Below are 14,746 nucleotides of genomic sequence, written 5' to 3'. Positions count from 1 at the left end.
ATATTTCCTCCCTCAACAAACCACATCAAACTTTTGCAGTTTCTCCATCCGACAAATCAAATCTTTTAGCTATTTATTATGAAAGTAACTTCGCTCCACGCGATGAACCGTCTGAACCGCAACACATTATATTAAAAATACTAAAAATAAGAAAACACTCGGCCCTGATTCAATTTTCAATTTAGTCCTGAAAAAGCTACCTATCTCGTGCCTAACTCTCCTTGCACTTATCTTCAATGCCTGTATTCAACTAAGCAACTTTCTTGAAACTTGGAAAATAGCTCATATTCCAATTTTTCAGAAAAAGGCAAGGATCCATACCAACTAACCAGTTACAGGCTAATAAGTCTATTAAATACTATGAGCAAAATCTTTGAAAAAATAATACTCGCGTGAACTACCACCTCGAGGAAAACATCATCCTTAAATCACACCAATATGGTTTTAGAAAAGGTCACTCTACCCAGCACATAATGCTTAACCTCACCGAAACCTTTAGTTTAAATTTTAATCAAAGAAAGCATACTGAGCCCGTTTTCCGCGATGTAGAAAAATCGTTTGATAGTGTCTGTCATGTAAGACTGTTTAGAAAACTATTATATTACAATTTTACAAGAGGGCTTATCCATTTTATGCACTCTTATATTTTCAACAGGAAATTCTCAGTCAAAATAGGCCAGGCCCTTTTAAAAGAGAAACCCATCCGAGCGGGTGTGCCCCAAGGCATCATTTTAGGCCCTGTATTCTTTATTATCTACGTTAACGACATTCCTGAGATCCCCGAAATTTTAATTGGATTATATGCAGATGACACCGCGCTATTAGTTTCCTCCTGATCAGTTCCAAAAAATTTTTGCATACTTCACAAAGCTCTCGAAGTTATTGAGGCTTGAGCTAAACTTTGGAGAATATAAATGAACATAGCAAAGTCAGAATCAATAAAATTCTTTTCTCAGTCAGAAGACCAGCTAAAATAGATCCACCTAAAATGTTCAACGAACCAATTGAATGCAAAAACTCAATTGTCTCAATTGTCTCAATCATAACTTATGCATGTGCAATATGGGGCGGCGAGTCAAAAAGCAATATTAATCACATTCAGATCATTCAAAATAAATTTCTCAGACGAATCAAAAAAGCCCCTAGATATACTAAGAACTCTGTCTTTCACAGAGAATTCCAACTGCCATACATTTCAGAGTATATTAGAGAAATCGCCATTAAATTTTACGAATCTGTATCATTATCGCCTTTTGAACATATTTCCTCTATGGGGAAATATAATTTTGATCCTCTTCGCAAACACGCGACGCCAAAACACTTTCTCATAAAGAAGTCACCCAGCTCGAAGTAGCATCACCTCCCCTGACTTAACAGAACATTTCTTTTTTTTCTTCAACCCCTCTACTCCTTTCTGTGTAACAATGCGCAAACGGGTAACGCACAACTTCTTCCAGTCCGATCATTCTTCGGGGAGATCATTTATCGTAAGTGCGGGACTGGCGCGGCCTTGTCGCTCTAGCCGCTCACTCCCGTACATTGGATCTCACAAGAGGGGGCGATAATTCGGGCCTCCCTCATCCCCACCTTTTTTTTTAGTTGTAAGCAACATGAGTTTTCGCGGGGACTTTATGTAGCACCCCACACGTGGTTCTGTACAGGAATTTGCGCCTTAATTTTCTTCGCAAAGGAACCTGTGCACAAACCTATACTCGTGTGTAGTGTCGTGTCCAGGATTTTCGGAGGTACCTGCACAGCAATTTTTCAGCTGAGATAAACGATAAGAGGATAGAACAAGTTGATCAATATGTGTATCTTGGCATTTTATTTACTACTGATGGAAAGATTTATAGGGAGGTAGTGAGGCGAATAAACGAGGGTAGGAAGTTTATCGGCAGTGTTTTTATTACCACTGGCAGAAGTAAAAATATAACAAATAAAGCTAAAATTACAATACATAATTTGATACTTGCGCTCACTCTGTTATGTGGTAGTGAGATGTGAACTTGCCAAGAAAAGGATAAGAGTTAATGCGTTTAATATGCACATTTTACTCATTTTATGCAGTCAAACGATAATGGAAAATGTCAGTAGTGTTTTGGGTACGTTGAGAAAATGAAAGAAGGACGACTGGCAAAACAATTATAGTAAGGTCAAGTAAATGGTAGCATACCATACGCCAGGACAGGAAAGTATGGAGAAAAATAGTTTATCAGAAATGTGTTAGAAAATTTATCATTAAAGTAAGAGAAGCCTGGAACGAAAGACCTTGGATACTGATAGGCCCATGTGGAGAACTAAACTTAGTGAATGTGATTAGAGAAAGGAGCATCACTTTCCTCATATGAACTTTTTTATTCCCGGCAATATAACGAGGCTAGAACCAAATGAATCACCTTTGCCGCGAAAGGGATTTGAACTAATGGTATGATAAAAAACCTTCTTTGTTTTGCATACTGATTCAAAATTTTCGACTCATCCACAAAGTCCTAAACCTTTTCCTCTCGCCAGCCAATTTAGATCTGATAATCGATCCCTCACATATAAGCAACGGAAACACTTTACTTCATTCTGTCTACGTCTCCTTCCTGTACATTTTCTCGCATCGTATGCTCTACTTTTTGCGTTTGCTTCTAAATTGCCATAACAGTTCTTTATTTAGTCTACATTGCTTGGGTTCATCTGCTGCTTCCTGTATACGAGATCTTTCTAATGCATGATTTAAAGTGAGGTTATGACAGTAAATTTTTACAAAGCGCACTTAATTGACAGTTTTCGATTATCTGATTTTGGATAAATTCTGATTTACTCGTGCCGAAATTACACACAACTTGTTGCTTTAATCTGACTACAAACTGTTCGATCTTTTTGTCGACTTTTTGATTTAAAGCACGAAAAACATAACGTTCGTACGAAATAATTACAGTAGGCAAAAAATACACTACAGTAAGCCTGCCTAGAATAAGCTAGCTCAAATACGAGAGGGTATTAGTTTCGCTCCTGCGCAAAAGCGTTTTCGGCAGTCGCTCTTTTTCGCACACATGGAGTACCTGCGGCTTCTGCGTTGACGCGAATCTGGTCACTCTCATTTAAGCTAGCTTATTCGGCTTACTATAGGCTCGCCGGTGTAACTCGGTCCATATATTTTCTCCAGAACACGGAGTTTTGCATATTTCGGTTTTTGCGAAACTTTATCTTGCATAGGTGCAAAAACGGAGTCATTTCCCTTGTAAATCCATGAGGATTTTTATTTTATTTTTAGTACACCCGACTCTCGGTATTGCCACAGTGTCGGCGGTTGCCTGCAAGTAGCCTTGTTGCTAAATCGGGAGTATCAAAACATATACATTTAGGGCCTTCTGAACCGATTCCAATTGGAATGAATAATGTTGCGTAATATCCGCATGTGAGTACCCGTGCACTGCGCCTTTCCACTACGCTGCTGGCGTTTTTCAGTATTAAAAGTTGCAACCGACTCTCTCCCCGTGTGCTGAGAAAAAACTTGGCCCACCAGGTCTAGGAATAAATAAAAAATAAACCGTTGACCTATTCTATTTTAAATCCTGATTTGATACTTGGATATAATTCTGTTGTAAAAATAAAGGAACACGTAGTTCACAGTGTATTAAATTCTTTTTATTTATTACAATCTTATGATCCTTTATGAAAAGGTATGTAACAAAAGAAAATGACAGGTCTGTAATTTTTGTGTGTCATTTTTTTGCAAAGACAGGAAATTGATGACAGAAAAAAACTACACACAGAAAATGACAAGCTGCTGTTTTCTTTTATAGTTTCTGATGCTAATCAAAAAGTGATAACTGAAAGGGCTTTGTGATACCAGATAATCATTTCGCGTTCAAACTTGACAAAATAATCGATTTTAATTTATAATTTTGACAAGCCTCACAGGCTGTAATGACAATTACCGACCTTCTGATATAAGAAATTTGGTAATTATATAGGTAATTATAGCAATGAAAATAAAGTGAATTCCTTCATGAACGTCAATTCTTTTAATTATATTGACTGATCGATTTTGAAGGTTTTCTCACCCGACCTGTTACACCGCTGCATTTTGTTTCAATCGCGGTATTGTAATCACCGTGATCGCAAATAATGTTAATGGTGAACTCTGAAAATAAGATAAAATTTTACTTAATTAAACTAAATAATGATAAAAAAGGTGAATAATTTTAATTGATTGGAAAACAGGCAAAGAATGTTGATTATTGTATTTAATATGAAATTTAGCGTGAGACCAAGAAATTAATTTTTACCCTGCAAAGAAATGTTGCTCTCCTTCTTATTTGTACTTTTTACTTTTCCTATAATAATAAAAAAAATATACATTGTAAAAAGTAAAATAAAAATTTTGAAATAATATGTGTTTACAAAAATTTTGAAATAATTTAAACTGATTTTTAAAAATATGATAAAATATGGATTGTTTCGTTTATTCTCAGAAATATGAAAAATCGAGGGGTACACAAATCGTGCAATCTTCACCTCTTCAACTCATTAAATCTTTATTTTTCCATCACAGAACAATGTTTTTGGTATGAAAAGTTGTTTATTCTTATCAAGCCTTCCCATATCCAGGATGCATAATTTTATTATTTTTTTCAATGGAAAAATATGTTTTTCAATTAATATTTTAATTAATTCAGAGTTTTGTTTTTAATTGGAACAAGAAATTTTTGTTTTAAATTTTTCTCTGAATTGGAAGAGGCCTAGTGCGGCATCCTAAACACCTCATTAGAATGTATCACTATGTCATGTAACTTTACATTTTTTATTCGTACTCTGGATACCTGTACGCTCCCAAGACGGACGCTTCAAAAAGTCTATAAGAGAACCTTAGGATTTGACGTGTGTCTGCTGGGTGTTTTTTTTATTTTAAACATTCCCATGCAGAAATTTTGGTGGGGCGCCGGTCGGACCCCGATCGGGAAAAATGTGGGCCCGATAGGGTAATCAGTCTAACGCCAGACCGTAAATGGACCGCCCTACCCGACAGGATGCAGATCTGGGCATCCAAAATGAGCACCCGATCTGGCCCAAATATGGCCCCTTTAATCTTTTATTTCTATAATTGGTAAAATTTCAAAAGTTTTTATATTAATATTTTTTCAACTTTATATTTTACAAAACATCAATTTTTCAATATTATACATTATATATGTTTATACATTATACCTCATTTTCAATATTCTACATTACATTATCTGTTTGTATTGCTTGAATTTATCGATAAAAGTTTGCATTTCGAAGAAATCTATAATGCCTTGACAAACAATGTTCGAATTTCGAGCTATTACACACACACACAAATCAATATTTATTATAAATATTTTTGAATCTTCTTAATAGTCTTTTGGAATGATTTTTGTTTGACTAATGCACATAGAGCAAGTGGAGTGAGATTTGAAAAGTGAGGTTATATTCGAGAAAATATACAAAGAATTTAATCTATAATGTTACTATCTCGGAAATTCATGCATTTGGTATAAGGTAATCTCTATTTTCACAATATCAGCAACAAAATATAAAATTCTAAAAAGCTGGAAAATATTTTTTTGTTACATAAATAGTAAATGCGCTCAAAATAACGACGCTTTCTCGAATGCATTGCTGGAAATCTTCAGAAGCTAAAAATTAATTGCGATGTTGATTCTAGCGAATTAAAGCTTACCTTTGCCTTCATTACGGATATAAGAAATCTCACCAATAATTATGTGATTCCGAAATCGAAATCTACTTTTTGCTTTTGGCACTTTAAGTTCGATGAGAGAAAAACAATATCACGACGATAACAAAAAACTTGACATAATCTTGTCTAACCTAACCCGAACCGACGTGGTTCTGACGCGAGCCACACCATCTGTCCCCTTGCATCCACATGTGGAAAATCCGATCGGGCCCTGATCGGAACTCAGGAATAAGTGGGGAAATTTCTGCACTGGTTTGTTTTGAGTTGGCTTAGGATACAATTTTTATTTTTAACTTTTTTCTGACTTCAAGGAGACAGTTTTTCTTTTCAGATTGTTAGGGAGTTAAATGCAGTCCAATTTTTTATTTTTTACATTTAAATTAGGATCAAACAGAAGAATTTTGAAGTTGAATTTTTGTTATTGAAATTTTCGGTTTGAAATGTTTATATACTTTTCAATTTTTAAATTGAGCACCATAAAATACCTATATTTAAAACAGTTAAATTTCTGAGACCTTTTTAAAATTATTCAGTTCACAATGCTTGAATTTCAAAATTTTAGTTTTTAAATGTATTAATATTCAATTGTTCCTTCTCAAACGTTTGCAATTTGCATGTTTTAAAAAATATATTCTTTTATTTAAATTCCGAAATCTGAAAAGTGGAACAATTTAATACAGAAAATATAACATTCTTTTTTCCAAATTTCATCCTTGTAAATAACAAACTAATTGACAAAATTAGCAGAAATATGAAAGAAAAAGAAACAAAAGAAATAAGGCAGGCTAAATACAGCAGATGAAAATTGTTTCACTTTTTTCCTGATTTAATAGAGAAATTTATATTGCTCGTGCCATACTTTGGTCAGTAAACTTTAAAGCTTTTGCAGCCTTTGAATGACTATAATAAATTAGGAATGTTCAACTTATCTCTCGCTTTCAACATTGAATCGGATAATCTTATAATAATAATTTTACGCAGCAAATACAAATGTAGAATTTAAATTTATGACCACAGATTTCTCGGATCTGCTCACATATTTTCATCATTTTATTGTCCTTGTGAGTTTGAAAAAAATTTTTTTTTATTTATCCTTGTGAGTTTTATTCTTGACGTCACTGCTTCACACAAAAAAAGAACGATTTTTATTGTATGCAGGCTAAACCATTCTCCGGCCAGGAACATTTTTTTAATTATTATTTTTTCTCATATTGTTGTAGGCTCTCACAAAAAAAAGCAGAAGTCTGAAACATTGGTTTACCAAGAATAACATTCATGAGATATGTAGTACACATTACCAGCTATTTAAAAAATATATATCATTTTTAAAATTAGGGTTTTTGTATCAATCCACTTTTAAGCACATCAGAAAAACAGCTTCCATTGTGTCATTTTAAAAATTTTTGCTTCCTCATAGAAGAAGCTTTATTATGGTAACAATTTCGAACTATTTTGAATTCGCTTAATTCATATTATTATTGTATTTGTAATTTGTTTAAGACCACAGGTGAAGACATACATTGTTTTGAATATTTCAGGAAAATGCATTTGAGCGCCATCTTTTAAAGAGAAATCTTCTTCAGCGAACCTGCGCCTGCCGATAACCACGATGCATGCGCATATTTCAAGAAGTTTCCGAATCAAACATTTATTATACATTTTAAGTGAAAAATAATTTTAAATCAATAAAATATATTTAATTCTTGAAAATCATGATAGAATTTTTTTACATTGTTGAATAATTTGACATCCTATTTTATTATACAATTCGTATAATCACAGATGAGTATATACTCATCTCTGGTATAATATTCTATGCCTTTACAACATTATATTACCTGATATTACGTTTGCTATAATTCATCTAAACATGTATGTATTTTTCATTTTAATACATACAAATTGAGAAAATGTATTTGCTTAAAATATATTACTGATAACTTTACTACGCATGATACACTTTTTTAACGCTGCAATTATTCTTCTGTCGGTAATATATCTTTAAAGGTGTCTTCCATGGACATAGAAAACAAGGGACTGGGCATGCCATTGCGGGGGTGATGCAATTAGGGGGGAGGTCCGCCACCTTTTGATGTCATGCGACAAACATGGTAACGCCCACATGTTTATATTTTCATGCACAGTTTGGTGGCAAAAATGCTCGTGCGCATAATCACATGGCACATCGTTAGGATGGCATGCCTAGTCCCGTGTTTCCAATGTCTATGGTGTCTTCGAATATTTGGAAACTACGAATAATTTTTATATTTTGAGTGGTGGGAGTGGCGGGTGTCTATGGTAATAAATGGGAATGAGATATCTGATTTTAATATATATGAGTATCCATTCAGTATAACAAGCATTTGCAACATTGAGAATGGAGTGGGTTTCAGCAGAATCATCATCGGAAGATGAGGTAACGTTTAATATTCGTGTGCATAATAATTACTGTTGACTAATAACAATCTGTTCTAAAAATATATTAGAAGAGTTTGCATTGTAAGCAAGTCAACATGAATTCCATTATTTCCATTTCAATTTGCTATTAGAATTCATTGATAAATAATGTCTTACCGGCGCTATAACATCGGGTGTAAGTTTTGATTGTAAATACTGAGGTTATGTTGTATTGTATAATATCATACAATGTACAATAATATTTTACAATGTCAGATAACTATATAACTTACAATAATTATAAATTGTACAACTTCATTAATTGCAAATTGTAAAATGTACAGAAAATGCAATTGCACATTTACTGTACAATCGAAGAATATCTGATACAATATATGTTATACGTTCTTAGAGTATTGTCTTAATGTAAAATCTGATTTGCATACATAAGTAATCAAAATCACGCAACAATTGTGTGCTTAAAATAGTATCTAATCTTTTTTAATTGTCTAATTTGTTATTGTTTAATAATTACTCTGTGGTTTTAATATTATTATAAGTCCTTATGACGTCCAACTCGGATGTCGACAATATATAATTTAATTTTGATAGTAGATAAGGAAGAATTTAACGTTATCTATGTCGCGGTAAATTAAAAATGTTGTTAATTCCTTTTCAGTATTGTTCACTATTCGAGTTTGTTGCTGTCTTAGAACATTAGTTGTTACCCTGGAAATATATACAAAGGAAAAACAAAGGGTTCACACAAATAAAATACTTGTTAATTTCACTTTTGGAACACTGGTTGTATTTCGTTAGTACAAGTTAGGTTGCAATGAATTAAATTTCGACGAGTCACAATTTCACATGTTATCCATATTTTGAGTCACACACTCACAATATTTAAACGACGAACCGAAATTAGTTTTATTATTTTATTATTTGTCTCTTTTTTATATTCTCGATATTTAGTTTTTAAAGATTACAATAATAATTGTAAAAATATGGAAATGCGAGTTTAGACTCAAGATGGTTTTTGCGGAAGTCCGAAATCGATTTTTTGTCCGAGAGAAAAATCTAGATCTGTCTAAAAAACGGTGCGGAGCTGGTTTTATATGGCTAGGCCACGCCTAGGAAAAACTGGGTTAGCCTATCATGGATCCTAAAATTTAATTTACTACAGAACTAAGCCAATCGCAATTTAGGAAGGAAAGTTTGCCCACGCCCTTATTATGCAAGAAAACCGGTTTAAAATGTTTATGTATGGGAGGGGAAAATAGTGTAGAAAAGAGAGTTTCCAGGAAAAACGATAAAAATCTTATTTGGACCACCCTTTGTCAAGTGATTTTAAAAGGGCAATCGGGCAGGTCAATTTTGGTTTGACATTTGGCTTTGAGATGTCAATTTGTTGTGGCGTAAGTGGAGACGTTCCCTAAGTCATAAATATTGGAATATGAGTGCTGGGGTCAGTTATCTGGTGACTCGATTTTCTGCTGTTAATTACATGTGTTTTGTAGACAATAGGATCTTTTTTTGTTCCTTCGATTTATGAGGAAGGGCCTGGAGCCTTCATAAAAAATACCATAAAAAAGGGGTTCTAGTTACGTTTTATAGCGTAGGGTCTTGAGAAAATGGTCTTTTCAACTTTACGTGCTTGTATCTTAATATCTTTAGAAGTCCTGTGATTTAGATTTCTTTAAGTGTTTACTTGAAGAGATCGAAAAAAAGGAAAAGGAAAGAGGCAATTTACCACTTTGGGAATTTGGCTTCTAAGTTTTCACACATCTGAAAATTTATTTCGTGGGAATTTGATTTTAATGCATTTTCTATTTTTGGTAAAAGGTTTTTCTTTTATTTAGGCTTAAAGTGTCCTTGCAAACATAAATATTTATGATTATGGGACTCTCTTTTGCTTTCTTTTCCAATTTACGTTTTATTTGTTTAATTTATTCATTTTTTTTTATTTTACTATTTTCATATCGTTATTTTGTATTTTTGGGGTTTCGGGTTTCATTTCCAGTCCTACGCGATCGGCTTGATTTGAATATTCGGCTTTTATTTACTTATCGGTTCTGATCCTCAAGTTTTAATTTCAATTTAGCGCTTTTAGAATTTTTAAATATTACCGGTAACGTAAATCCCTATTTGACTTGAGCATGTATGCTTAAAGCCGCTAGATGGCGTATGCATTCACTAAGTAGGCTTTAGCCTTACGTCACAGTCCTGATAAATAAAAAAAATTAAGACATGCGCAGATGATGAATAAGTAACAACGCATGCGTCATAGCTTAGGCGGTATAGCATACAAATTCTTCAATGTGTAAATCATTGCACCTCTGTAAACATCGCTTTATTCCGAAGTAATATAATCAATTTTTTACATTTTCTGACGAAAAGAACGCTCGTTTGTGTGAATAAAAACTTACTGTGGATTCAAGAGTGTTAACTTGAGATTATTTTCAATATTGTCGAGTGATAACTGATCTAGTGAAGTTGGAATTAAAAAGAAGTTCACGAACTTGATTCATGTGCACTAGAGAGAAAAAGCAATAATGTCTTTTTTTGGCTGTTGTTTTCGCCGGGTGAGTGATCAGAATTCTAAATGTAATTTTTTTCGCCCTCGTTTTCTATGATAAGGAATAATAGAGCCTTATATTACTTTGCAGTGACGTTGTTTTCGTTTTTCAAATTAACTTTTTAAATAATTCTTTATCAAATAATTTTTCTGTAAATATTTATTACTTATATTAGCCCTGGAATCCTGAAATATCAAGAATTTGTTAAAAGTTAAAACTGGGTGAAACTGGAAGATTAATGAACAAATTACGCAATTTTTAAGCCATTGCAACCTGATCAACAATCCTGACATAAGTTTACGAAATTGATTATAAATTGTATTTCTTCAATTTAATACTAAAAAAAACTCTACTTTTATTATTGTAGCTTGAAGTAAAGTTTATAATACTTTAAAAAGAAAATTCTTTAATCTTGAAGTTTTTTGAGAATTTGTATACAAATTTCTTTCACTACAGAAAAAATTTTAATAAATTAAAAATTTCCTATAATTTTTTGTGGCCACTCAAATAACAGTTTTGATGACTGATTGAAACATTCAAGGATTAAAAATAGCATATAAATTTCCAATGAAGGATACGTTGCATAAGTCTATAAGACATGCATTCATAAGATTTCTCTAAAAAATTACCAATCATTTTCCCAAATTATCATCGGAAATTAATATAAATGCCTCCGGTAACATTTCCACGTTATTTTTAAATTCACAGTATCTCTTCGTCCAGAAATTCGAGACTGCTAGTCCAATATTTTTTATAAGTTTTGCTAGTATTCCCAAATTTTTGGGACGACTTGTCCATCCCCTTGTCCAATTCCCCCATTTTTCGGGACGAACAGATACAGCCTGTTAAATTATTTCTCTTCTTTCTAACTTTTTAATCAGTTGTTTTAAAAACCGTGTAAAAATGAAAGTAATGGAGATAGTTTTTAAGTTTCCATGAAGATCAAAGGTGCTATTCGACCCTGCCCGTAATTTGAAGTATTCACAATGTCAACATGCATCGGTAGCTCGAGACATGGTGAACAGCATTGAAAGTCGCCTTTGCCAAGTGTATAAATCGACCTCAATGGGAAACCAATTTCCCTCGTTCACCCCTGTCGTTCAGCTGGCAGAATCGCTAAATACAAAATTGAAGTCGTTAGTGGAAGCTGAAGAGACTGTATAACATAAGGGGTGAATGGATACATTTTCCGCTACTTAGCAGATTTCATGCCCAAGTATCAAAGTCTTGAGTGTCCTTGCTCTAATAAGCCTCGATATTAATAGACCAAAATGTTCGCACCTCCAGAACCCTTCAATCAAAGTCTTTTGTGAGGCCTTTTCCGAGCGCTTTTCTATATTGACTTTCGTAATTTTCAGGGTTTTGTAAGAAACCCTTATCTAGCCAATAAAATTGCTGTCCGTCCATGAACACCTTCAGCGCAAAACCTACCAGGTCTACCGAGTTTATTTTTTCATCTACACGTAGAGAAATTTCAAGAGATTAATTCACGGAAGCGCGCAATTTTAGAGCTTCAATTTTTACGTGCTTTAAAGTCTCCGACTCTATGATCCAAAAGCATAGAATTCGAGACCTGAGAGGAAAGGGGCGTGGCCTAATGTCTCAAAATTCCGAGATCTTAGTTCTCACTTCAAAGCGTGATAAAATCAAGGAGCAGAGACTGAATTATCCTCCCGAAATTTCTCACTGTGAAAATATGTCTCACGTCTCTTATTTTGGAGAAAAAATACTGAGATCCCTGAAAAAAATGCTCATCATATTGTTGCTATATAAATACATGCAAATTTCTGCTTTTTTATTCCAAATTTTCCTCTTCGCACGCCTAGAGGAAAAAGTGTTGGATCTGTCGTCCTCATCTTTTGTAAGTAGATACGTCTAACTTGTTTATAATGCGAGAGAAATATAATTGGAACCCTGAGAAAAATATTCATCCTGGCGTTCCTATGTACGTAGTGCATAAAAATGTAGGCCTTTTGCCTCAAAATATCGACAGGGTAACAATTTGCTCTTATTTGCATTTTTCAGAATTGCCGTTTGAGCTAATTTATATATTTTTTTTCATTAAAATTTTGCATTTGACATCCAGTACCACATTTCTGCTTTCCGTTGATAAAGATTATTACACTAAAATAAGAGCGAGGACAAACTGTCATTCAGAAACAGAAAAATGATGTTCAAGGGACATTTAGTGCAACAAAACTGAAGACATATGGTAATTCGAAAAAATAGAAATTAGGTAAATAGTTATTCTGTCAAATATCAATTTCTGTAAAATAGGCATTAGGGCAAATTGAGGAAAACGTAGAACTTGGAGAATGTGCATGCCCCTCTTCATCTATCATTTAATAATTTTATTTCATTTCAGTTTATTTACAAGGAATAATTGCACTTTAAATTTTGAACCAGAATAGGCTCGTTTATTAAAGAAACAATCCTAACTTCCTCATTTAGGTTATAAGGTATTCAATATTTTATGAATAGTAATAAATGTTTTAGTAATTTTCCAATATAATTCTAACTTTCTCAGTGTAACTAAAAAGTTCGCACTTTTTTCTTTATCTTTTGCAAATTTTCATAGCCCGGGGCTAAAACCTTTATAGTTTCGATCAAGTCTTCGTCCGTCTGTCGTTTCTTTTCACCGCTAAACTAAATTTTTTGAACTAGCAAAGGGTGTAAGTGCCAAAGTTTGAAACACCAAAAGGGCATAAACACCAAAGTTTGGACTTCAAAAGAGGGAATGATTATAATATCCATATTGACATAGTTTTAATGCAGATTCTTACAGAATTCTTAGCAAGAAACACGAATCTGAAACTTTTGAATCGATATCTCAAATAGTTTTCGAGATATTGATTGTCTTTACGCACTGCGTGCCCGGCCAATCCTCGATAATATATTGGCACTTCCTCAGGCTTGAAATTTAGACCATGTATTGCACAAACAAGCTTTTCTCCTGAATTATGAATTGTTTTATTTCATATTTTAACTACCGAATATAAATGTCTAAATACAGAACTAAACATAGAGCTTTTTTTCGAAAAATGTTCTGGTTCTTGTTTTATTTTAATTAATTGAAAATTGATGCATTTTATGCGCCTGGGAAGGAGCAAACCGCCGCCATGAGGATACTTATGGTGAACGGAATATTGGGGCGTGTGTCTCGATATAAAACGGAAGGTGGTCTACCTAGAGTGTTATTTTGTCGACGATACTTTAAATATCGTAAAACTCGGATCGAGCCCAGGATTTAGATTAAGTGCCTGCCATGCCTTACTCAACTTTCCTATTGTTAGGGATTACAGCCAGTTTAGAGATCCTGCACTAGTTGCATTACATAACGACCAGACGATTAAAAAAAGATAGAAGAAAAGCGGTTAATCCGTTCAATTTCTGGATATACCTTTTTTCTCTCTTCTCTAATTGTACGACAAAAAATGCTGAAAAAAGATAGGGCGCCCAGAATTGGGAATTGTTGATCAGGAAAAGTATGGAATTTCCATTCATTTTATTTTCAAGTCTGAAACTTGAAGGGAACGCAATTCAGAACATTTTCTTGAGCAATTCTTTTTCCAGAATTTTCAATGGTAAACTCTGCAATCATAGATATTCATAATTTTCTATCTTTTTTTCTTGTATCGTTATTTGTTTCAAATGCAACGGCTTGCGTCGTAATGAATGTACTGTGGATCAGAATTTATGAAATATTTTTCTTTATTCGAAAAATAGAATTATAATATTAAATGACACCCTGTGTATAGTTTATATTATGTTAAAATTTTACAAATATTATGAATATATAAATAACAATTCATAGTAAATCATGAATAATAATGAAGAATAAATTCAGGTATAAAATTGAATTCCAATCGATTTACAAGATTCCGATGATTTTCTAAAGACTTCACAAAAGATTCGGACACATTTCACAAATACTTCAGTTATTTTACACAAATATCCGATAGATTTTTATATATATTATATATTTATATTAAGGAAGTAATTTAATTAATTAATTACTTTATTCATGTTCATTAATTATGAATTATTCCTTTACACATAT

At 33.1% G+C, this 14,746-nt stretch overlaps 1 protein-coding gene across 6 annotated transcripts in view; it reads left to right on the top strand.

Annotated features, from left to right (window-relative positions):
• Positions 1-7,880: 7,880 nt before the first annotated feature.
• LOC117179704 overlaps positions 7,881-14,746 on the top strand; it is a 107,454-nt gene continuing 100,588 nt past the window's right edge. For 4 of the 6 annotated variants that reach the window (XM_033371737.1, XM_033371736.1, XM_033371735.1 and 1 more), the window contains exon 1: positions 7,881-8,129. In XM_033371737.1, the coding sequence (XP_033227628.1) occupies positions 8,091-8,129 (39 nt within the window). In that variant the 5' untranslated portion in view covers positions 7,881-8,090. Of the gene's footprint in view, positions 8,130-10,453; positions 10,693-14,746 lie in introns of those variants that run through there. The other 2 variants (XM_033371739.1, XM_033371738.1) reach the window with 2 other exon arrangements.

The sequence above is a fragment of the Belonocnema kinseyi genome, chromosome 9, assembly GCF_010883055.1.
Source record: "Belonocnema kinseyi isolate 2016_QV_RU_SX_M_011 chromosome 9, B_treatae_v1, whole genome shotgun sequence".
NCBI lineage: Eukaryota > Metazoa > Arthropoda > Insecta > Hymenoptera > Cynipidae > Belonocnema > Belonocnema kinseyi.
The sequence above is the reverse complement of the archived record's forward strand: the minus strand, read 5'-3'. Positions and strand labels throughout refer to the sequence as shown.